We start from the raw sequence: 23,601 nt of genomic DNA on the forward strand, positions 1-23,601 counted from the left end.
GAATGCAAGCTTAAATCTAAAACTCTAATTATAGGTGTCCAAAGTGCTTCATGAACACAAAGTTAATTTTAGAAAAAAATAAAAACAAAAATAATATACTCACTATATTTTCTTTGACCTTACCACCAATTCTTGATTAAATATTCTAGTTTTCTCAAGGGCTGTACCCACTTAAACAAGGTGGAATTCAGTTGAAGTGGTACGAATAACTTGTATAATAAAATCTAAATATTCCAATTAGCAGCATAGAGTGTATAATCCATACAACCTTATTACAAGCACTTCATCTCTAAAGATAGACATTACTTTTGAACAAGGGAGAGCTTAGAAAAACCTTTGACTTTTGTCTGATTACAATTGACACTAGGCCCTAAATAAAGAACATTTAAAGTCAGAATTATCACCTTGAAGTGACATTAAACCCCCAGTTATTTTCACTTTCAGCAGCAGATTTAAAATGTAGCTTCTTTATTTTTTTTAAATCTCCCAGTTTGAGCTAGCCCCAGGCTTCCCAATTCAGAGCGGTTCCTTTGCATGCAGTTACTAGGGTTGTGTTTTCCTACACTATTTGCATCAATAAAACAAATCCCGCAACCTAGGATGGCAAGACACTCCCTTGCTCCTAATATCGGCCAGTTATCAGCTGATTCAACAGGCCAGTGTGTACAGCTCCTCATCCAACCGAAGCCGGTCTCACACCCAGCTTCTATTGAACAAGTATGATTGAAAGCCAACGTCCGATCAGCTTTTGCTGCCAGCGCTGATCAATGTGTTCTGGTGCGTAGTGGCGGAAGTCTGCCTGTCAGAACACAATAGCACAGCAGGGGAGATTGCTGCACTAAAATCAGATGTGTTAGCACGGCGACCCGGAAGTGACGTAGTAGGGTGGTTGCGATCAGACGTCCCGACTCGTTTCGTCAGCACGTCATGACCCTTGATGACAGCCTTACGTGCTGACGAAACGCGTCTGAACGTCTGATCGCAACCATGCTACTACGTCACTTCCGGGATCGGATGGTACGCAACTGGAACACGGAAGTGGCGTCCACCGTGCAGTCCACGATCCGTGACATCGGATATGCGTTTTTTGTTCATAAGAATGTAAGTGTACTTGCTTTTATTAAATAAACCCGTGTGTATGTACTTCACTATGTGAGCCCACTTGTTCTTTTGCATATAAACTGAGGAATACAGAGCTTTTGGCTGTGAGGTTCATGTCCGCTGGATACCAAATGTGAGCCCCTTCTGTCCTGCTTTATATACATTGAGGAACACAGATTTTTTGGCCGTCAGATTATGCTTGGTGGATACCATATCGGGTTACAGTCACTTACCTGTTACTGAATACCAGCCCTGTATACAACTTGATCTGCCTACACTGACCCCCTATAATTAAGGGGTCTGTGAGCTCTGGTAAGCATTTGTGCACACCATGTGGTCCTGTGTCTTGGTGGAGGGACTGAAGAGCTTGAGTGCATCTGGAAGGATTCCCATCAGAGACTCTCTTATCCAACTCTACATTTGGATTGTTTTTTGGGACTCTCTTTTGTTTGATATTTGAATCATTGCCTTTCATTCACTGCACTCCACCTTTTCAGGAACATTTATATGATCACTTTATTCTATTGATTTAGCTCATCACCGATTAGCACTTATTTTGAATAATTTTGATTTTTTTCAAATCTGGTTTATCGATTGCACAACTTTGTTTGAGGTATATATTTAGTGCACATAGGTTGAGCGCAGTTTTGTTATACATCACTGTATAATTTATTTTGCATTTATCACGTTTTTCACGTTCATGCTGCAGCCCCCATTTAGGTTTTTATTAACCTTCTTCTTTCTGTTTGCACTTTAGTTTTATTGGGTGTTTAATACCACTTATCTTTTGCGGGGGTACTATTGGCGCTTAACGTCAATATCTTTACCTACATTTCTTTGGTAAAATTAACCCAAATCAGTGTAAATTTAGTCTGTGGAAAAGTCCACAAACTATGGTATATATCTGAAAATTGATCAATCCTGATGTACTCTCTCATTTCTTGAGGCCCTAAATTGCCAGGACAGTAAAAATCCTGCCCTCCCAAATGACCCCTTTTTCGAAAGTAGACAGTCTAATGTATTGTAAGAGTCATGGGTGGTTTTTTTGAAGTTGTAAATTTTTGTTTTCTTGAAAAATTAATAAAGAAAAAAAAAAAATGGATTTTTGTAAGAACTTACCGTAAAATCCTTTTCTCTTAAGCTCATTGACAGACGTAGTCTTCTTGATTCTCAAGAGCTGGGTTATGTTGTCTCCGCAGGAGTAGGACTAGGCAGAATGACAAAACGTTCTGGCTCCACCCTAGGGGGCAGTCCCTGAGGGTATATCCTCCCTCTCTCTGCTACAGGGAATCAGTTCTGTTTAAAGCAGTACAGAGAAATTAACCCAACCCAACTCAATGATAGAGGGGCGGGTACTACGTCTGTCAATGAGCTTAAGAGAAAAGGATTTTACGGTAAGTTCTTACAAAAATCCATTTTTCTCTATCGCTCATTGACAGACGTAGTCTTCTTGATTCTCAAGAGCTGGGACATCCAGAAGCAGTGCCACAAATGAGGGGTGGGATTGACAAAATCAAATCCAATCTAGTAGGCCCAACCGGTGCCAAACTAGAAGTTTTAAAGGCTCATTATAAACAAAGAATGAGACTAAAGAAAAATTTTCCAACGGAAAAAACCCTCGAGGTAGACCACTGGTCTCCTCAAATTGCGGCCTGCAAAACCTTGCGGCCAAATGAGGCATCAGACGATGCCATTACATCAACTTTATAATGTTTAGAGAAGGTATGCACCGACGACCAGGTAGCCGCCTTGCACACCTGGACCACTGACGCCTGATGGCGAAAGGCCCATGACGCACTAAGTGCCCGAGTGGAGTGCGCCTTAACAGGGAACGGGGGCTCCCGACCCTTAATAGAATAAGCCTGCACTACCGTCTGTCTGATCCATCTGGAAATGGTCGCGGCAGATGCAGGCAACCCCTTTTTGGGTCCATCTGGGATCACAAAAAGTGAATCCGTCTTGCGAAACGAGTCTGTCGTTTTCAAGTATACCCTGATCGCCCGGACCACATCCAAGGAGTGCAAAGCAAATTCCCGAGGATGACTGGGCTTAGGACACAGGGAAGGTAATACAATTTCTTCATTCAGATGAAATTCTGAAACCACTTTTGGTAGGAAGGATGGATTCGGACGAAGAACCACCTTATCTCTATGAACCACCAGATATGGTGAACGACAAGATAATGCGGCCAGCTCTGACACCCTGCGTGCAGAAGTAATAGCCACCAAGAAGGCCACCTTCTGGGACAACGTGGGTAGAGGAATCTCCCTAATATCTTCAAAGGGAGGTTTCTGAAGAACCGACAACACTAAATTAAGATCCCAGGGGGGTAACGGCGCGTGCACTGGCGGAGCCAGATGTCGCACCCCCTGGATGAAATTCCGCACCAAGGAATGAGTAGCCAAAGGCTTCTGAAAGAAGATGGCTAATGCTGAGACCTGACCCTTGATAGTACTCAAGGCCAGTTTCTGCTCAACCCCTTGTTGCAGAAAAGCCAATATTCGACTAATCGAATAAGACCGAGGACGGAACCCCAAAGGTTCACACCATGCAATGTAGGACTTCCATGTGCGATGATAAATCTTTCTGGAAGTCGCTTTCCTTGCTTCAACTAGAGTAGGAATAACTGAAGCTGACAAACCTTTGTCCTTCAGCACCTGGGTCTCAATAGCCAGGCCGTTAAAGCCAGCGATCGTAAAGCAGGATGGAAGATCGGTCCCTGAGACAGTAGATCCTCTCTGAGAGGAAGTCTCCACGGGACGTCCGCCACCAGTCTGACCATGTCGGCGTACCAAGCTCGACGAGGCCAGTCCGGAGCTACCAGGATTACTGGGATTCCTTCCTCCTCTACCCTGCGAAGAAGTCTTGGCAGTAACGCGAGAGGAGGGAAGGCATATATTAGCTGGTATTGCCCCCACGGGGCGATCAGTGCGTCTGCGGTTTCTGCTAGAGGATCGCGGGAGCGAGCCATGAATCTCTGAACTTTCCTGTTGAATCGTGATGCCAACAGATCCACATCCGGGGTGCCCCACCGCAGGCACAACTGGTGGAAAACGTCTGGATGGAGGGACCATTCCCCCTGATCCAGGGTCTGACGGCTGAGATAATCTGCCTGCCAATTCTCCACCCCCGGAATGAACACCGCAGAGATTGCTGGAACAAATCGTTCCGCCCAGCGAAGAATGCAAGCCACTTCTTTGGCCGCTCGGACACTCTTGGTGCCCCCCTGGTGATTGACATAAGCCACGGCCGTGGCATTGTCCGACTGGATCCGAACCGGGCTGCCCTGGAGCTGCTCGGTCCAGTGAATCAGACAAAGTCTGATCGCTCTCAGTTCCAATACATTTATCGGTAATCTGGATTCTTCCGGGGACCAAAGTCCCTGGGCAGATAATTGACCGAGAATTCCTCCCCATCCGGATAGACTGGCATCCGTGGTCACTATCGTCCAATATATTGGCAGAAATGACTTTCCCTGGCTGAGCATTGGAGACCGAAGCCACCAGACCAGAGACTCTCTGGTCTGTTTGCTCAATCGTATCTGATTGTCCAGGGATTCCGGATTCCGATTCCATCTGAGAAGAATCTCTAGCTGAAGAATTCGGGTATGGGACTGGGCAAATGGGACTGCTTCGAATGAAGCCACCATCAACCCCAGAACCCTCATGCAAGTCCGAAAGGGAAGACCAGCTGTTGGACAGTAACAACTGGACTGCTGATTGAATCTTTCGAAGTTTCCCTACCGGAAGAAACACTCTTGTCCTGACTGTGTCTAGAATTAGACCCAGATATTCGAGCCTCTGGGTGGGAACCAGAAAAGACTTTTGCTGGTTCACCAGCCACCCGAATTCCTGTAAAGAAATCATAGTAATTTCTATGTTTTGTAGCAAGGTCTGAGGAGACTCTGCATGAAGCAGAAGATCGTCTAGGTAACCTAGAATCGATATACCTCTTTGGCGCAGAAGTGCCAACATTGGGGCCAACACTTTTGTGAAGACCCGCGGAGCCGTGGCGAGACCGAAAGGTAACGCCACAAACTGATAGTGGTTCTCCTCTACGGAAAAGCGTAGAAAACGCTGATGTCCTGCGAAAATGGGAATGTGAAGATAGGCGTCCTTGATGTCTATGGACGCTAGGACATCCCCTGGATGCAGGAAGGCTGCTACCGTGCGAATGGACTCCATTCTGAATCTTCTTATGTTGACGAAAGAATTGAGTGCTCTTAAGTCCAGAATTGGACGCACTTTGCCCTCTTTCCTGGGTATTGTAAACAGGTTTGAATAAAACCCTTGAAACCGTTCTGTCCAAGGAACGTGGACTACCACTCCTTGTTGTAGTAGATCTGTGACTGCTCTCCGCAGATCTTCTGGACGATCCGGAGATAGTCGGATATTGGAAGGGAAGAATCGCGCCGGTGGGAGAGATCGAAACTCGATCTTGTACCCCGACTTTATGACTTCGCAAACCCATTTGTCCGGGATTCTGGAAAGCCATGGATCCGGGAACCGGCGAAGACGTCCCCCCACCCCAGTTATGGGTGGGGGCGCACCTTCAGGCTTTGGATGGTTTATCTTCAGGTCTGGAGGGGGCGGGCTTTTGCTTGCCCGACCAACGACCCCTGACGCCTCCTGTAGGAACCTTGGAGGACTTAGTTTTTTCACCCGCTGGACGAAAAAACCTCTTGTGAGCAGAAAAAGAAGGCCCTCGTCTTTGACGAGTTCCTCTACCTTTAAAATTTTGCGGTAAAAAGGTGCTTTTTCCACCGGTGAGATCCTTAATGATCTCATCTAAGTTGGCTCCAAATAGACGTTCTCCTGAAAAGGGGATATTAGCCAATGCTTTTTTGGAACCTTGGTCGGCTATCCAACCTTTTAGCCACAGTGTACGCCTGAGAACCACTGCTGAGACTGATGCTCGCGCCATTAATGGAGTGGCGTCTAACGCCGCATCACATACAAACTGTAACCCCTGTATCATTTGTTCCAACAAATCTGATACCGCCTGAGGGACTTCTTCTAAGTCCCGGCGTAACCACTTGGTCCATTCAGTTACAGCCTGCGAAACCAGACCAATAGCAATTATTGGCCTGAAAGCTGATCCAATCAAGGAAAACATGGTGCGAGACATAGCTTCTATCTTGCGATCCACTGGATCTTTAAAAGACGGAGCGTCTTCTAAAGGAATAACCGTGGCTTTATTCAATCTAGCAATTGGTGAATCCACCACAGGTGGTTCTGTCCATTTTTTAATAAGGGTTTCCTCAAACGGATAACGCCTGTCAATGCGTTTGGAAATATTAAAAGTGCGTTTTGGCAGACGCCATTCTTCATCAATAGGATTGCCAAAACATTTGGGCAATGTAAAAACCTTCGCCACTTTGATGCGCTTTTTAGTCCCAAAAGGGATCTCAGTTTCAGCTATTTCTGATGGAATACCCTGTAACTTTAAAGTCTCTTGAACAGATACAATGAGTGCGTTTACCAACGCTTCCTCTCGGGCTATGGCAGATGCCGAAACATCCTCCTCACTGTCTGAAGAGACAGGACCCGAGACACCCATACCAGATGAAGTACCTGCAACTGCAGAAATAGGCTCAGAGTCTGAATCCGAGGTTTCAGATAATAAGGGGTTAGGCGGGGGTCGCTTTCTTGCGCCCTGTCCCTGACAAGCCACTTCCACCCGGGACACAAAAGTTTCCATAATGGCTGACAAAGATTCAATTGTCAATGGGGTGCTGGAGGATCCCGCAGACCCCTCGAGGGGATCCGGAGGAGATACATGAGTGGCAGGGTCCATGTTAATACAGGACACTTTTGCCAGCAATAAACAAAAAAAAACTTTTTTTTTTTTTTTTTTTGTGTGTCTCCCCCTAGCGCAATAGCGCCCCTCAGAGTACCTGCTTCTCGATCCCAGAGAGAGAGAGAGGGACCCCCAAGGCTCACCAACCGATGCAGTGCAGTTTCCAACAAACTGCAGCCAGCGTCTGTCTTACACAGACTGGAAGGAGCTGTTTGCTTTTTCCTGGGCAGAAGGCGTGGCTCCGCCCCCTGTGTACGCCTTCCGGCGTTCCCAGCCCTCCACGAGGAAGCTGGGCTCACAAAACATGGCCACCCCCATAGAAGAGACATAAGACTCCAAAAACATGGCGGCCGGCGTGACCTGAGGACATACATGCATTCGGTCTACGGCAAAATGGCGGCGGACCGCCGATATCGTCTTCCCAGCACATCCACCTGCACTCTGCTGAGAGGTGACATATGGATCTACAGAGATACACTGCACATAAGGTAGGATTATACCTCCTATGTTTGCTGTAATGTTACAGTCTGCTGGGTAGAGTGTTAGCTCTTGAACCAAGTCCACTTCCCACAAACACATGCTGTATTACAAGGGGGACTTGTAAGTGTCAGATATATACTGACTATATATGGAGGGGCCCATAATATATACTGCCTCATAAATGAGGAAAAAAGGGAACGTTTTACTCACCATACCGAACCGACAGGCACCCTCTCTTCACAATACCCTCTCCACCGAGGTGGGGGTTTGTGGACGCCTCGACTCTCTGGTCCTGGCGTCCAAGCGAGCTTTTAACTCGCAAAGGCAGTCCCTTTACTGGGACTCCGTCGCGGCCGACTCAGCGCACTGGTCTGCACGCGCTTTTAGGCAGAAACCGGGGTGACCACTGGATCTCACATCCAGCCCGTCGCCCGGCCCTGCATACTTACTTGAATATGTCGCGGCCGACCAAGCGCAATGCCTGGTCTGCACGCGCTCGTAGGCCGGCTGGGGTGACCACAAGTGTCGCCCAGTCCGGCATTTTTGCTTGAAGATCTCACAGGAAAAAAACACTGGAGAAAACTACCTAAAAAATGTCTTTTTCTTAAAGAAAAAAAGTCTTGCCAGGACCAAAAGATCCCAGCAAGGAACTTAGGTCCTTACTCCTGACTAGACAGAAAAAAACTGATTCCCTGTAGCAGAGAGAGGGAGGATATACCCTCAGGGACTGCCCCCTAGGGTGGAGCCAGAACGTTTTGTCATTCTGCCTAGTCCTACTCCTGCGGAGACAACATAACCCAGCTCTTGAGAATCAAGAAGACTACGTCTGTCAATGAGCGATAGAGAAATTATTTTTTTTTTCCCTTTCTGTCACCAGTGCAGTACAGTGTCATCATACATCTTGTGTGGTGGTGATCAAGGACACTGACTGGTGACAGTATGAGGAAAAAAAAAAAAAAAAAAGAAGTGTTAAAATTTACATTTTTTTTTAAAAAAAAACACACTGTGACCAGAGCAACTACAATATTAATAATACTACATTATTTTTACACATTATGTATGCTGATAGCAGTGAATTACACTGCTATAAATAGGAAAACATTTTACTGAATGAAACAGAATCATTCATTCCGTTAGTTTTGTTGTGATTAGTCTCAATTGGTCAAAGCTAATCACATGGTACAGATGGGCTGCGATTGGCCGTCAATACCATGTGATCAAATTGACCAATCACAGCTAGCAACACAATTGTACACAATGGATGGCATGAAAAGAAGGCATCCATTATGTACAACTGTCATGTGACCTTCTGCGACTGGTCATGGTGGTCATATGGTTCTGGCAGCGAGGCGGTACACCGATCAGTGATTGGCTATGTCCCGTGGATGCCCAGTCAGGACCGGAAAGCACCCGCCTGGCCGTTAATTGGATAAAGGCTGGGCAGGAAGTGCTTAACGGCTTTCCGACCAGCCGCCGCAGATATACTGCGGCAGGCTGGCTCCCACAGGCAAATCGCCGTACCTGTACAGCGCTCGCTCTAGGGAGGCTAGGGGGCCCCTGCTCATCATCCGGGAAGCCAGTGCGTGTGTCAGGCTGCTCCCATTGCCGCCTGACACCCCAGATCTTCCCCACTGACAGAGAAGGACGGACGGCTGATGTAAACACAGCAATCCTTCCTTGTCCCTGGGATGATCACAGAGACCATGTGATCCTGCTATATAGGAGCGCCTGTCTCTATGATCATCTCACAAGCCCAACCCCCCCCCCCCCCCCACAGAATCACTCCCCTAGGCTTACATTTAAGCCCTTGATCACCAACAGTATTAACACCTTCCCTGCTAATGGCATTACTACAGTAACAGTGCATATTTTTAGCACTGATTACTGTAGTAATGTCACTGGCTGGTACCCCCAAAACGTCAGTTAAGGGTCCAATCTGTCCGCCACAATGTCGCAGTCCCGTTAAAAAAAAAAAAAAAAAAAAGACATAAATCTTTCCCGTAGTTAGTAGACACGATAACGTTTGCTCAAACCAATCAAAATACGCTTATTGCATTTTTTTTTTACCAAAAATATGTAGCAGAAAACAAATTGGCCTAAGATGTTAAAAAAATTTGATTTTACAATTTTTTTCTTTGAGAATGTCATATAAAATAATGTGAAAATGTTGTTTTTGTCCTAATATTGTAATTGTCTCTCTTTTTTTGTTTATAGTGCAAAAAAATAAAAAAATCGCAGAGGTGATCAACTACCACCAAAAGAAAGCTCTATTTGTGGGGAAAAAAAAAAAAAACACGTCAATTTAATTTTGGGTACAGTGTCGCATGACTGCGCAATTGTCTGTTAAAGTAATGCAGTGCCAAATCAGAAAATAGGGCCTGGTCATTAGGGGGGAAAATCTTCTGGGGCTAAAGTGGTTAAAGAGACTGGGGAATTGGTAAACTACTGCAGGTAACAAGTGCAAATACCTAGAACACCTTGCAAAACCTTCCCCGTCATGTTCGAATCTAATGTTCTGATGGCATTGCTTTGGCAGTTACTGAGAGTGTCAAAGCTTGCCTGCCCTTTCCTACCCCTGTAGATGCCTATTGGCTAGCGAGACTGCCCATCATAGGTTTGATGTTGCTTTTGTGATAATGATGGGCCATTAGGAATGTGGGGATAGAGATTAGTGGAGAGCCCTAGCACAGTTTTGTAGCTTTGGTTGGCCTGAGATACAGCTGAAAACAGACAATTTTGGTGCTTTACCCCCTTTACCATTACAAAGTGTCTTACAATTAACCATTTTACGTCTAGCCACGTAGATCTACGTCGGCTGAATTTGCGTTGTTGTACCAGGATGATGCCTCTAGCTAGAGGCATCATCCCGGTACCGCTTTTTAGAGCCGGCGGTTGGCTTCCCGGCTTTAACGACCGATGCAGCTCAGGAGCCGCTCGATTGTTACCCTGGCGAGTGGGAGGGGACGTCCCCCCTGCCGTGGCTTTGCCCGGGTCTCCCGTCCCACCGGGAGACCCGAGCACCCAGCCGGCACGTCCGCCAGCTGGATGGAGTCCTGATCAAAGCTGGAAGTGGCTTCGATCGGGTCTCAGATGACGTAACCCGGAGGCGGCGTCCATGACGTCATGTTCGGGTTACTCTGCTGCTAAAGGCAGCAGATTCAAAAATGCCGTTTTTTGAATACATGGAAGTGCAGTGGAGGGGTCTAGGGTCTTTTACACCCCCGATCCCTCCATAAAGAGTACCTGTCACTGCCTATTGCTGTCACAAGGGATGTTTACATTGCTCGTGACAGCAATAAAATTGATAAGATTTTATTTTTTTTTAAAAAACCTGTGTTAAAATTAAAAAAATAAAATTAAATAGGAAAAAAAATAAAAAATAAATTTAGCCACCCCCGTCGCCGTGAGCTCGCGCACGAAAGAAAACGTATATGGAAATTGCGCCGCAAATGAAATCGCTGTTCAAACCACACATGTGAGAAGATATCGCCGCGATCGCCAGAGCGTGAGCAATCATTTTTAAAAAAAAAAAAAGCTACACTCCAACTCTAAACTGGTAACCGAAAAAATGTTAAAGCGTCGCCTATGGAGATTTCTATTGACCGTAGTTTGTCGCCATTCTGCGGGTGTGCTCAATTTTAAACCGTAACATGTTGGGTATCTATTTACTCGGCGTGACATCATCTTTCACAATATCCCAAAAAAATGGGCTAACTTTACTGTTTAGTTTTTTTTAAATGCAGTGAAATGTGATTTTTCGTAATTTTTCCAAAAAATTGCGTTTGAAAGACCGCTGCGCAAATACCGCGTGACAAAAAATATTGCAATGACTGCCATTTTTTTTCTCCAGAGTCTTTGCTAAAAAAAAAATTATATATATATATATAATGTGTGGGGGTTTCAAGTAGTTTTCTAGCAAAAATTACTGATTTTAACTTGTAAACAAAGTGTCAGAAATAGGCTTAGTGGTAAAGTGGTTAAAGATATATTAGTGGTGAAAAGTGAAAACTGTTGCATTTCCAAAAAAAAAAAAAAAAAATTTGCAGAAAGTGCCCACTTACTTCTGAGACCAGCCCTTCCATTTCACCAGATATTCCATGCGACCCTGAGGGAAAGAAAGTAAAATTATACATGCACTTTAAAAAGACAGCTAAAATAATGTTCAGCAAACTTCAAGGGTAACTTCACTTTCATGAGAAAAAAACAAAACAAAATAGCATATTCTTTTTTGCGACACAAGTCATATTGTAATTAAAATGTTATAAAAAAATAATGGCCTTTATTTTTAACCTGCAGCGCTGTAATTTTCTGTAAAATGTGATGTAATATGGTTACCTGGAGGCATTCTGTACAGAAATGGTGTACAGAACACCCCTTCCCTCCAGAGGGGAATGTTTTATTCTCAACAAAAAGTGAAAGTTAAGCCCCGTACACACGTAGCGATTGTCAGCCGTAAATATTCGGCTGACTGTCAGCCGTCCGATTGTCGGCTTGTTAGTATGATGCTTCCGACAACAGACAGCGAATTTCCAGCCGAACAGAATCTGTCGTGCAGGCATTAAAATTTTTGTTGGCCGTCACCAGAACGGCCGATTGTTCGCCAGTCAGTACAGAATTCGGCCGACAAACAGCCGATTAGCAAGACTGGGCATGCTCAGAGAAGAAAAAAGACAAGGAAAGTTAACCATCACATGACATCACTTCTGCAGTCGGCTGTTGTTGGCCGACAAAATTCGTGTGCAGTCTTTTGCAGTTTTCAGCCGACAAAACAACACCGGACAAAAGACGGCCGACAATCAGTACGTGTGTACGGGGCTTTACTCTTTCAGCACTGCAGTGAAAAAAAATACAGATCCCAGTATCTCATGGCAGCCAGAACTGAAGCAATGTCACAACAAGAACTGGATTTGCTCAAAATCATTTTCCAAGGCAGGTTAGCTCAGCCTACTCCCCCCCTCCTAGTGTTTCTGCTGCGTTTTCATTAGAGATTAGGCAGCTGCAAGAACCACTGCTGGGAGGGGGTGCTGAGCTGCTTGAAAGGATGACTTTCGCACTACTGCTGTCAAATCTGAGGATTTTCTGCTGGTAAAAAAAAAAAAAAAATAATAATAATTAGGTAAGCCCCTCACCTTGTCAAACAACCCATACAATTTAAAATAAAAAAAAAAATAAAAATGATATTACATATATATTAGAGCCGCACGATTCTGGATAAAATGAGAATCATTATTTTTTTTGATTAGAATAAAGATCAGGATTCTCTCAGGATTCTCAGCGTAACATCTTTTACATTATGCAAAAATTGTGCCAACTTTACGGTTTCGTTTTTTTTTTTTTTTTATTCATTAACCACTTCTGGACCGGAAGATTTTCCCCCTTAATGACCAGGACATTTTTTGCAATTCAGCACTGCGTTACTTTAACTGACAATTGCACGGTCGTATGACGCTGTACCCTAATAAATTTTATGTCCTTTATTCCTACAAACAGAGCTTTCTTTTGTTAGTATTTGATCACATGTGCGATTTTTATTTGTGCTATAAACAAAAAAAATATATATATTTTTCACTTTCTGCTACAGAACATTCTCCCCCCCCCCCCCCCCCCACAAAAAACACAACACAATATTTTTCACTTTCTGCTACAGAACATTCTCTTCTTTTAAAATTGGATCAAAGTTGCACTCCAAAGTCACACTCTAGCCTAGTGGCTATGTTTCCACTAGTGCGACTCAAGTTGTGCTATTTAAGGTGCGACTGAGTGCAGCTTTGATGCAACTTTAAACTCTCTGGATCAAAGTCTCATCAAGGTAGTGCAGGCACATTTTCAAAGTCGCTGATTTTCAACATGGCATAGATGGAGTTCAACGCCTTGAGGTCCGAGATAGGATGCACCTTGCCTTCCACCCTGGGAACTGTAAACAGGTTTGAGTAAAAACCCTGAAAAAGATCCGAAGTCGGAACCGGGACAATCACCCCTTGAAGCAACAGGTCTTGTACCACCTCAAAAACAGACCCTGTAAGCGTTCTGGGGACAGGCGCAAGTTGGAAGGAAAGAACCTTGCCGGTGGACAAGAGCGAAACTTGATCTTGTAGCTGGACCGAATGACATAGTGGACCCACTTCTCTTGTACCAGGGAATTCCACAGGTCCGGGAACCAGTGAAGACGTCCCCCTCCCCCGATACGGTTGAGGGAGCACCTTCGTGCTGAAGTGCTGAAGGAACCCTGTCTGCGGGTCTGGAGAATCTTGCCCTCGGCTTGCCAGGCCAGGTTAGTTTGGAGGCCCTGAAAGGCTACGAGCCCTTGTCAGTCAACCCTGAAGGACGAAAAACCTTATGAGCCGAGAAGGAAGGCCCATGTCTATGACAAGGTTCCTTGCCCTTCATAGCCTACGGGAGATAGGTACTCTCTCCCCCCCCCCCCCCGTGAGACCTTTAATGATGTCATCCAGGGTAGCTCCAAACAGACGATCTCCTTGAAAGGGAAGATCAGTAAAGGTATTTTTAGAAGTTTAGAAGGGAGACCAGCCAAACTAAGGGAAATGGCCCCCATGACATCGGGCTACACAAACATGGCCGCCAACCGCAGTCCAGCCAGAAAGGGGGAAAAATAGCCACCATCAGCTACAGCATGCTGCCAGGATCGTCCCTGTGCCCTCTACAAAGCTGCACCCTTTGCAAGGGGACTTCTCCAGACTACCAAGGCAGGACACACTATCCCAGGACCCTTACAGAGTGGGGATAGCAGGGGGGAGACCCCAGGGGTATTCGGCTGCATCCCTCTGCCCTGGGTCCCCCACCAGATTCCAGGTCCAGGTGAGGGGAAGGGAGTGGGAGAAGACCAGCTCACTGAGGGATTTTTAAAGGATGGAAGGAGGGAACCTGCAGGCAGGTCTGACCGTCCCTGGAGGGTACCCACGTACACCCCAAAAAACCCTACCAAAAAGGGGAGCAGGGGGGGGGGGGGACTGTACTTGCCTTTCCATGGTGCGTGTAATGCTCCAAAAAGAACCTCGCCACCGTAGGAGAGCTGTCGGCCAAGGGACCGCTGCAACTCAGACACAAGTCCGGTCGTATGCGACCCTGCGAGAAGTTTAACTCGCAGGTCAGCCTCTGTCAGTGAGGCCAAGTCAGGGGCCAACCTAGCACGTAGCTGCGGTCCAGCCCATCGCCCAGCCCGACAGTTGGTTGTAGATCTCCCGAGAGAAAAAAAAAAAACCAAAGAAGAAGAAGATGTAAGGAAGGAGAAAAAAAAAAATGCTAGGACCAGATCCCAGCTGGGAGCCTAGGTCCTTACTCCTGACTAGACAGATTAAAACTGATTACCTAGAGCAGAGAGGAGGGTTATATACCAAGCTGAGGATGGCCCATGGGCGTAGCCAGGCGTTTTGTTCTTCCTAGTCCTACACCTGGAGGAGGCAATATAGTCCAGTAGTTCTGATTTATGGAGCGCTGTGTCCATTGATGAATGAAAGAGAAAGCAGTTTTTACTTACCTGATCCTTTTCTCCCTCCAGCAGACAGGGCTTCTCTACTTTCCAGCAGTGAACTGTCCCTCAGAATCATCATGTCCAATGCATACTATGGGCTCTGCTTTGGTCCTGATGTCAGAGGGCCTTAGATCACTGGAGAATAGGGAAAACAGGCTGCAAAAGCAGTCTAGAAGTGAATAGGTCCACAATGCATGCGGTTGCAGCAAACTAGTGCAGGGTTCAAGGGGTTGAAGCAGACAACACCTCACAACCTGTCAAATGGACCAGCACCCAGCTCAGCGAGCCCCTAAGAGCCTGAGCCGGCTGCTCCCGCCCCTCTACAGCCCAGCGTTTCAATGACCGAGGAGGGGGCAGAGCAGAGAGCTGCTGACTGACAGTCCCCAGCTCTCTGGTCACGGAGATGTCAGAACCGAGCGATTAGCAGTTTTTGATCGCTCCGTTCTCAGTGCAGAGGCGCCAAAGGAAAGATGCATCATCGGACCGATGCTGCATCCACCTAGGTTAGTATGTATCTGGAAAAAAAAAACAAAGCCATACTTCTCTTTTAATGTTTAAGATTTGACAGCCAGAAATTTCTTTAAATTCATAAAAAATGTGAATTAATCAAAGAGGAAGTTCTACAAGGCCGGTTTAGACCCAGGATCTACCACTATTAAAAAAAACCTAGTATATGGTAAATTTCTACCGAGGGCAGCCATTTCTACACTTCTCCAAGCTTGGCTGGCAGCCGAGGCACATGGACGCTTGCTGACTGAGCTCTGATACAACAGAATCCCCATGAGCGCCATCCAGTGCAACTACAAAAGGCCTCAGACGAGTTCCAGAAGCAGTGGGGACCCGAATACTATGACCAGGAATTGGAAATCCAGGGAGCCTCCTCGGAAAGGAGGAGACACAAGGGAGGCACAGGATCCAAGATGGAGCTGGCTCCTCCTCACAGCCCAACACAGTGCCCAATGCCGCCAACACAGGAGGAGATAAGAAGAATCACAGTGAGCTGCAGATTTCAAAAGAAACTCCCAGGCAGGCTGAAGTTATAAGCCCAGTGAAACAAAGGAGAAGAATATCTTCCACTGAGGGTAATGTAAATCATCCTGTAAATGATTACAATTGTATACTTGAAAATAACCCTTATGATGAGAAACTGAATGCTATACCCACGTAAGGGCGGCCTATTCTGGATTCCACAATCAAAGATATGATAATGTCATTAAGAGGTGCTTTACAGCAAGATATGATCAATTTCATGCATAAATCCAAAATGGAAATAGATGCAATAGGAGACAGAGCGGATTATGTGGAGAATAAAATGTGCAATTTTACTTCAGCACATAATGAGCTAGTTGATTCTCACTTTGAATTTGAGGAAGAGGTCAAACAACTTAGAATGAAAGCAGCGGACATAGAAGATAGATCCGGGAGTAATAATGTGAAGTTTAGGGGCATCCCTGAAAACATGAAACCACCTGAATTAAAGCGATTTATGAAAGGAATGATCACAGAGCTGTTACCCACGATGTGTTGGAAATTGCTAGAGCGAAAAACTTCAGGAGATGCAATTGCCAGAATACATTACTACAATGTAAAAGATCAACTAATGCAGTATGCCCGCCAACACTCACTTCTGCCAGACCCCTATGCGGGAATCATTCTATATTCTGACCTATACAAGCTACAATTCTAGCTTGCAAAAATCTGAATTTCATCACCAAAACTCTCAGGAACCACAATATAACTAGTGGATTACCATGGCCCCCTCATACCCAATTTCTTTCTTAGAACAAGGTTTGAAAATTCTACGCTCATGGAAACTTCTGCCCAATAACGCTGAAACCCTCCAGGATAAAAGCATACCTGGAAAAATTCCTTAAAGTCATGGGCAAATTCCTATACCCTAATCAGGAAAATCCCCTCCGAATAGATTGCTATGCCAAGGCAACATAATGGTAATATGCAAGACTATTCAATGTCTCTCAGGATTAAATTACTCAGGGATTCCCAAAGAGGGACTTTCCCGTTACCTTCTTACTAGCCCCTAAAAAAATATAGTACAAAGTTATTGTACATTGGAGTTCCTATCCAACTCCTTTTTTCCTATTCCTTCTATGGTTAAACCAGTTTTATGGTGAACTTTTCCTTTTGAGCAAATACAAGGAGTTCTGCTGCCCTCTAATGGAGAAAACATTGTATTACATCAAAAGTCTCAATACAGTAACAATCCTTTCTTGTACAAGAATGACATTGTTTTACAAGTACATACACCAACAACATGACTCTGAAACTACGACCATTAATTGGTAACGGTCTGAACAGCCCATACAAGAGGGAAACACTTTGGTCTGAGTCCTGGTTCACACTGGGGCGACTTATCAGGTTCCATTCAGTGCAACGGAACTGTTCAAATCAGAGCGACTCAAGTTGTTACGACTTAGAAAAAGGTTCCTGCACTACTTGGGGGTGACATCGGAGCAGCTTGCATTGACTTATATTAGAGAAGTCGATTGCAAGCCATGCTGAAGTCGCGTTGCACGGGGCGGCTTCAGAGTTGGGCGACTTTGAAGCCGCCCCAGTGTGAACCGGCTCTTAAGGCCTAAAAATCGGCAGTGACATTATTTGCAATCAAGAAACCCAGTTTGCAAAAGATAACCCACCAAAATTCAGTCACTCAAAAATTTCCTTCCATTTTTGCCTCTAACAATATCAAAAAAAAAAAAGGGAGTTATTACATTGCAATTAAAGACGCTGTATCATTTCAACTAATAGACCAAAAAAAGGACAATCAAGGAAGATATATCATTCTAGTTGCATCTATTGACAACACAACCTGCACAATCGTTAATATCTACACTCCCAACAAAAATCCTCCATCAATTTCTTCGGAGGATCCTAACGAAAACTAAAGCCCCGTACACACGTACCGATCGTCGGCCGAACGATCGGCCGTCTTTTGTCCAGGGCTGTCGGGTCTGTTGAAAACTGCAAAAGACTGCACACGAATTTTGTCGGCCAACAACAGCCGACTGCAGAAGTGATGTCATGTGATGGTTAACTTTCCTTGTCTTTTTTCTTTTCTGAGCATGCCCAGTCTTGCTAATCTGCTGTCTGTCGGCCGAATTCTGTACTGACTGGCGAACAATCAGCCGTTCTGGTGTTGGCCAACAAAAATTTTATAGCCTGCACGACAGATTCTGTTCGGCCGAAAATGCGCTGTCGGCAGCATCATACTAACAAGCCTACAAATCGGCCGATCGGTCGTCGGCCGAATATTTACGGCCGACAATCGGTACGTGTGTACGGGGCATTAGAGAATCCAGAAGGGACACCTCATCTTATTTCGGGACTTCAACGCACCACTGGATCCTATTATGGACACCCCCAAGAATGGTCACTCATCTAGAACTGGATTAAACACCATCTTCTTCACAGAAGATTTTTACAATTCCTGGGAGATGCCTCCACACTACAGGAAGGGACCATACATTTTTCTTTTTTTTCCATATAATGATTCAGTGAACTGTACTACACTATAGTGCACAAAGCATATGTGAGAGGGCTACTTATACAAATGGCTGCCAGAAAGAAAAAAAAAAAGTCAAATACTAACAAAACAAAATTCCTAAAAAGATATAGCTTAAAAACTGGAAGAAACATAAAAAGAACCTTAATAATTTGAACCCAACACAACCACTTGGTAACCTTAGATCTGAATTACTCTGTTTTATTAACAGGTCATGATAAATACCTAAAAAAATTAAAAATGAATTACTACTCCCAGAGCAACAAAGCAGGGAAGTCATTAGCCCCCCCAATTACGCTGTCAAAAACAAAAATTCTCAAGTTAACCCACCATTCCTCTGGGAAGGTAATTTACAACCCACATGAAATCGCTCTATAATCTCAAGGAGGATAAAAATACCCCTCACCCCCCTCTAATATTTTAACAAAATTTTTAAATAAAATTAAAACTACCAGAAATTGACCAATACCCTACAAAAATGCTCAATAAACCAATATCTTTGGAGGAAACTCTAAAAAATATCAAAACACTTCTAAAAAATAAATCACCAGGTATTGATGGCTTATCAGGAGAATTTTACAAAGCCTTTGCTAACATTTTAGCCCCATACCTGACTAGTATGTTTAACCAAGTAGCGAATTCTAAACTTTTACCCAAAAATGTTTTGGAAGCTATAATTATTACGATACCAAAACTCAGCAAAGACCCTTCATCCCCCTGAACCTATATATCATTACTAAATTCTGACCTTAAAATTCATGTCAAAATCTTAGCAAATCGATAAATAACCATTTTGAGATTGTAAGCTCTAACGAGCAGGGCCCGGTGATTCCTCCTGTATTGTATTGAATTGTATTGTAACTGTATTGTCTTCCCTCACATTGTAAAGCGCTGCGCAAACTGTTGGCGCCATATAAATCCTGTATAATAAAAATAAAATTAAACCCGCTCTTATAGGCCCCGACCAAGTTGGATTTGTCAAAGGAAGAAATGTCCCAGAGAGCACCAGACGAATGGTGAACCTAATCAAATACTAATCAAACGCCATCTCTCCTTCTAGCACTAGATGGTGAAAAAGCATTCGATAGAATACACTGGGAATATATATCCATGTTGTTATTAAAATTTGGATTTAATGGCTTTATCCATTTGGCAATAATGTCATGCGCACAGCCCTCGGCAAAAGTTTTCACATCAGGCACAATCTCTAAAAGCTTCAAAAGAACAAATGGTACCAGACAGGGATGCCCAAAATCCCCTTTAAATGTTTTACTTAATAGAACCTTTAGCAGAACATATATTTGCTCAAATCCTGAAAATAATGGTATTGGGGTTGACCACTTTGAACATAAAATGTGTCTATTTGCAGATGATATTATTCTTACCTGAACTAATCCTTCATTTTCACAACCTATAGTCCAAAAACTACTAGAGAGCCATGGTGAAGTGTCATACTATAAAGTAAATCAAAACAAATGCTTTGCTTTACCAATGAACTTCTCTAAGAAACTTTACGACTTTACGATAATCTGCGCAGTAATTATGGCTACAACTAGGATGAGGATTCAATATCATATCTAGGAATACATCTTACCTATCCACCTTCCAAATTATATGAAAAATAAGATTCCCAACCTTGTAAATCAAATCAATAAACACTTAAATATGCAGAATATACAACTCTCAAGGGTAGGGAAAAATCGCTGCATTTAAAATGCAAATACTTCCCAATATTCTACATTATTTCAGATCCCTACCAAATATTTTACACAGATAAATATGAAACCTAAAAATGTAATCTGGAATGGGAAAAAAACCTAGAGTAGCGTTTTCAGTATTGACCACCACTAAATCATTGGGTAGCATTGGGCTACCAGTCATCAAAGATTATTATGCCTCCTTACTTGATCAGATGAGATTCTGGTTTTCCTCACCTGAACATTAACTCGCTAAACATTGAAAAAGAAAATTTAAAAAAAAAAGAAAAAGAAAAGGCCATGATTTAGCAGCTTTATCTACTGCAAGTTATGCACTTCCTAAAACTAACCCACCAAACTTATTGAGTATCAGGTCTACACTAATGGCATGGAGACATTTTATCCAAAACCAAAAATATGAAAAACAGAGTCAAAGTATCCACTCCGAGAAGCGTATTTTGCAGTAATCTAATAATCTTGTTGGTTTGTGACTGGATCCAACAGGGTTACAACATTTATAACGATCTACCTTTAGAATTTAAAAATAGAATAATAATAAAAAATATAATTAACAAATTTAATAAATATTCAAGGTTGAAAAATTTTAGATCCCAGTAAACCTATAGAAATAAAACTACTGCAATTTGACATTACATGACCAACCCATAGTGATCAAGGGGTTAAATAGGGCCAGTGTCATAACAGTGACAGTGCATATATTTAGCACTGATTACCGTAGTAATGTCACTGGTCCCCCCAAAAGTGTCAAAAATGTCAGTCAGGGGTCTGATCTGTCTGCCGCAATCCCACTAAAAATTGCAGATCGCCGCCATTACTAGTAAAAAAAAAAAAAAAAAAAAAAAAAAAAAAAAAGACATAAATCTTTCCCATAGTTAGTAGATGCGATAACTTTTGTGCAAACCAAGCAAAATACACTAATTGCGATTTTTTTTTTACCAAAAATATGTAGCAGAAAAGAAATTGACATAAAATGTTAAAAAAATAAATATTGTAAATTTTTTTTTGGGAATGTCATAGCAGAATGTGAAAAAAATATTGTTTTTTTCAAAATGGTCGCTCTTTTTGTTTATAGTGCGAAAAAAAAAAAAAAAAAACACGACCGCCCAATTATCCGTTAAAGTAACGCAGTGCCGAATCGCAAAATAGGGCCTGATCATTAAGGGGGCAAATCCTTCCGGTTTTAAAGTGGCTAACTGTTACCCTAACCCTATACCCATGTATCTCAATTCAGATTTTGATGTAACAGATTTTCCTAACGTTTTTAACAAAGTTGCTTGTTTTACATTTAATTATTTTGGTTATGGCCTGCTTACAGTCTGATCCCTTCTGGGGTGAGCGGGTTATGACTAAGAAGTACTATACCTATAACTGTTCCCTTCCTTTTATTTTGTTATTACTTTAATTGCTTGACTACCACTTTACATTGAAATCTGAAGTAATGATTTAACTTGATTTTCCTCTGTAATGTTACACATTATACTTTAATTAAAACAGTATAAAACATATTAAACGCAATAAACGCATGATACTTTAATAAAAAGAGGATAATTGAGGGTATAAATGGGCCTTCACCAAAAACCCACATCAGGTCCCCATGCACACTGGCTTTAAAATGGCTGCTTCTACAGAAGTTTTGTGTTTGCCTGTAGAAGTAGCTCTACGTTATCCTATGTGTCTATAGAGATTAGGACGATTACAGGCATTGCTTAACCACTTACCGCAAATTGATGTACCACAAACTGATGTACCCGTACGTCGGCTGACTTTGCGGTTTTATACCGTGGTGATGCCTCTAGCTAGAGGCATCACCCTGGTACCGTTGTTTAGAGCCGGCGGTCGGCTTTCCGGCGGTAATGACTGATGCAGCTCGGGAACCGCTCGATCGTTACCCCGGCTGGATGGAGTCCGGATCGAAGCCGCATCCGATGACATAACCCGGAAGCGGCGTCCATGACATCACGTCCGGGTTACTGAGCTGCTAACGGCGGGAGATTAAAAAAAAAAACAAGTGTATCCAAAAATGCAGTTTTCGGCGTTTTGAATACATAGAAGTGTAGTGGAGGGGGTCTAGGATCTTTTAGACCCTCGATCCCTCCATAAAGAGTACCTGTCACGGCATATTGCTGTCACAAGCAATGTTTACAGGACTCTGCTCCATTGTCAAACCGTAGGGAACCCTATGTGCGAGATTATATTTATACGATTTGCTGGCTTGCACAGTGTACACTCAGATGGAGGCGCCTTCTGTCTTTATGTGTACTAGGTTGACAGAGGACCCTGTTTAGGGGAGCTGCCTCTTTCCTTTATAGACTTTCCATTTCCCATACACTCATCCTAGTGCATGCATCTCTGGGTGGCTACAGCAGTGCCAACATTTTTTCCCTTTTAATACTGGCATAATAGATACTAATAACTAAAAAGACAATGAAATATCAACCCCGAGGTGATAGAATTGTATTGACATAACTGAATGTTTATGGTAATACGTGTAGAGAAATAATAATACATGAATATATGCACTGATAATGTGATGTCCCTGAAGTCTGAATGAGAATTCAGAGGGGAGGGAAGTACCCCACGTATATGTGTACGCAGACAAAACATACATGCGTGTACACAAATACACAATTATGTGTACAAGTTTGGTAAAGAGGAATATATCTGTGCCTAGATCGCAGTTTACAGATCTGTTTGACAGATGCCAATATAGGTCATCTCCACAATGCAGAAACTGCTCTTGAAAAAAGTCATTTGATTTTTCTATTATTTAGATCTCCATTACTTCAGCACTTTTCACACTTTAAAAAAAAAAGGACCTTAACAAATCCCTCCTAACTGAACAGAGAGTTTATCTTCATTCTAGCAGACCTTGGACACAGGTATTGGGGGACACCTTTCCTAATATCTACATTTAGCAAGAATGTTTTCTTTATTCATCTGAAAAGCACGTTCACTTGGCATAACTACATATGAAATCACAATTTTCTTGGCTTCCAGAGTTCCCTATCTGTCTGCAATCTCTGTCGTCATTAAAAAGAATCTTTACATTCCTCTCCATTTAGTGTTTTTTAGGCATTGTGCATATGAGCTTTTAACTGTATAAGATCATTGTGTACGGCAAGCACCCACAAGGCATTCAAAGCTTTCAAGTCCCCATGCACAGAAGAAACGAGCTGCAAAGCCACTACCAACGCCAGGAAAAAGCGGCTTTAAAAACATGCTTAGTGTAGCCTATGGACAGTGTCTTAACTGATCCGACTTTCAGCCCATTGATTTGAATAGAAATTGCATCCAAGTCGGATCATGATGATCAGACTTGTGCTCTGAGGATCTTGAAGAGTAACCCCACTACAAAAAAAAAAAAAACGGATGGGCCCCCCCCCAAAGCATCTTGTCCCCATGTTGATGGGAACTAGGGCCTCTTCCTGACAACCCTGGGCAGTGGTTGTGGGGGTCTGCGGGCAGGGTGCTTATTGGAATCTGGAAGCCCCCAG

The 23,601-nt window shown here is 43.5% G+C and overlaps 1 protein-coding gene across 1 annotated transcript in view; it reads right to left on the bottom strand.

Annotated features, from left to right (window-relative positions):
• Window positions 1–23,601, bottom strand: part of CBX8 (chromobox 8) — a 115,193-nt gene that overhangs the window by 26,115 nt on the left and 65,477 nt on the right. The window contains exon 2 of the mRNA XM_082272387.1: window positions 11,442–11,485. Within this exon, the coding sequence (XP_082128513.1) occupies window positions 11,442–11,485 (44 nt within the window). The remainder of the gene's footprint in view (window positions 1–11,441; window positions 11,486–23,601) is intronic.

Source organism: Pelophylax lessonae (assembly GCF_965119305.1).
Source record: "Pelophylax lessonae genome assembly, chromosome: 11".
Lineage (NCBI taxonomy): Eukaryota > Metazoa > Chordata > Amphibia > Anura > Ranidae > Pelophylax > Pelophylax lessonae.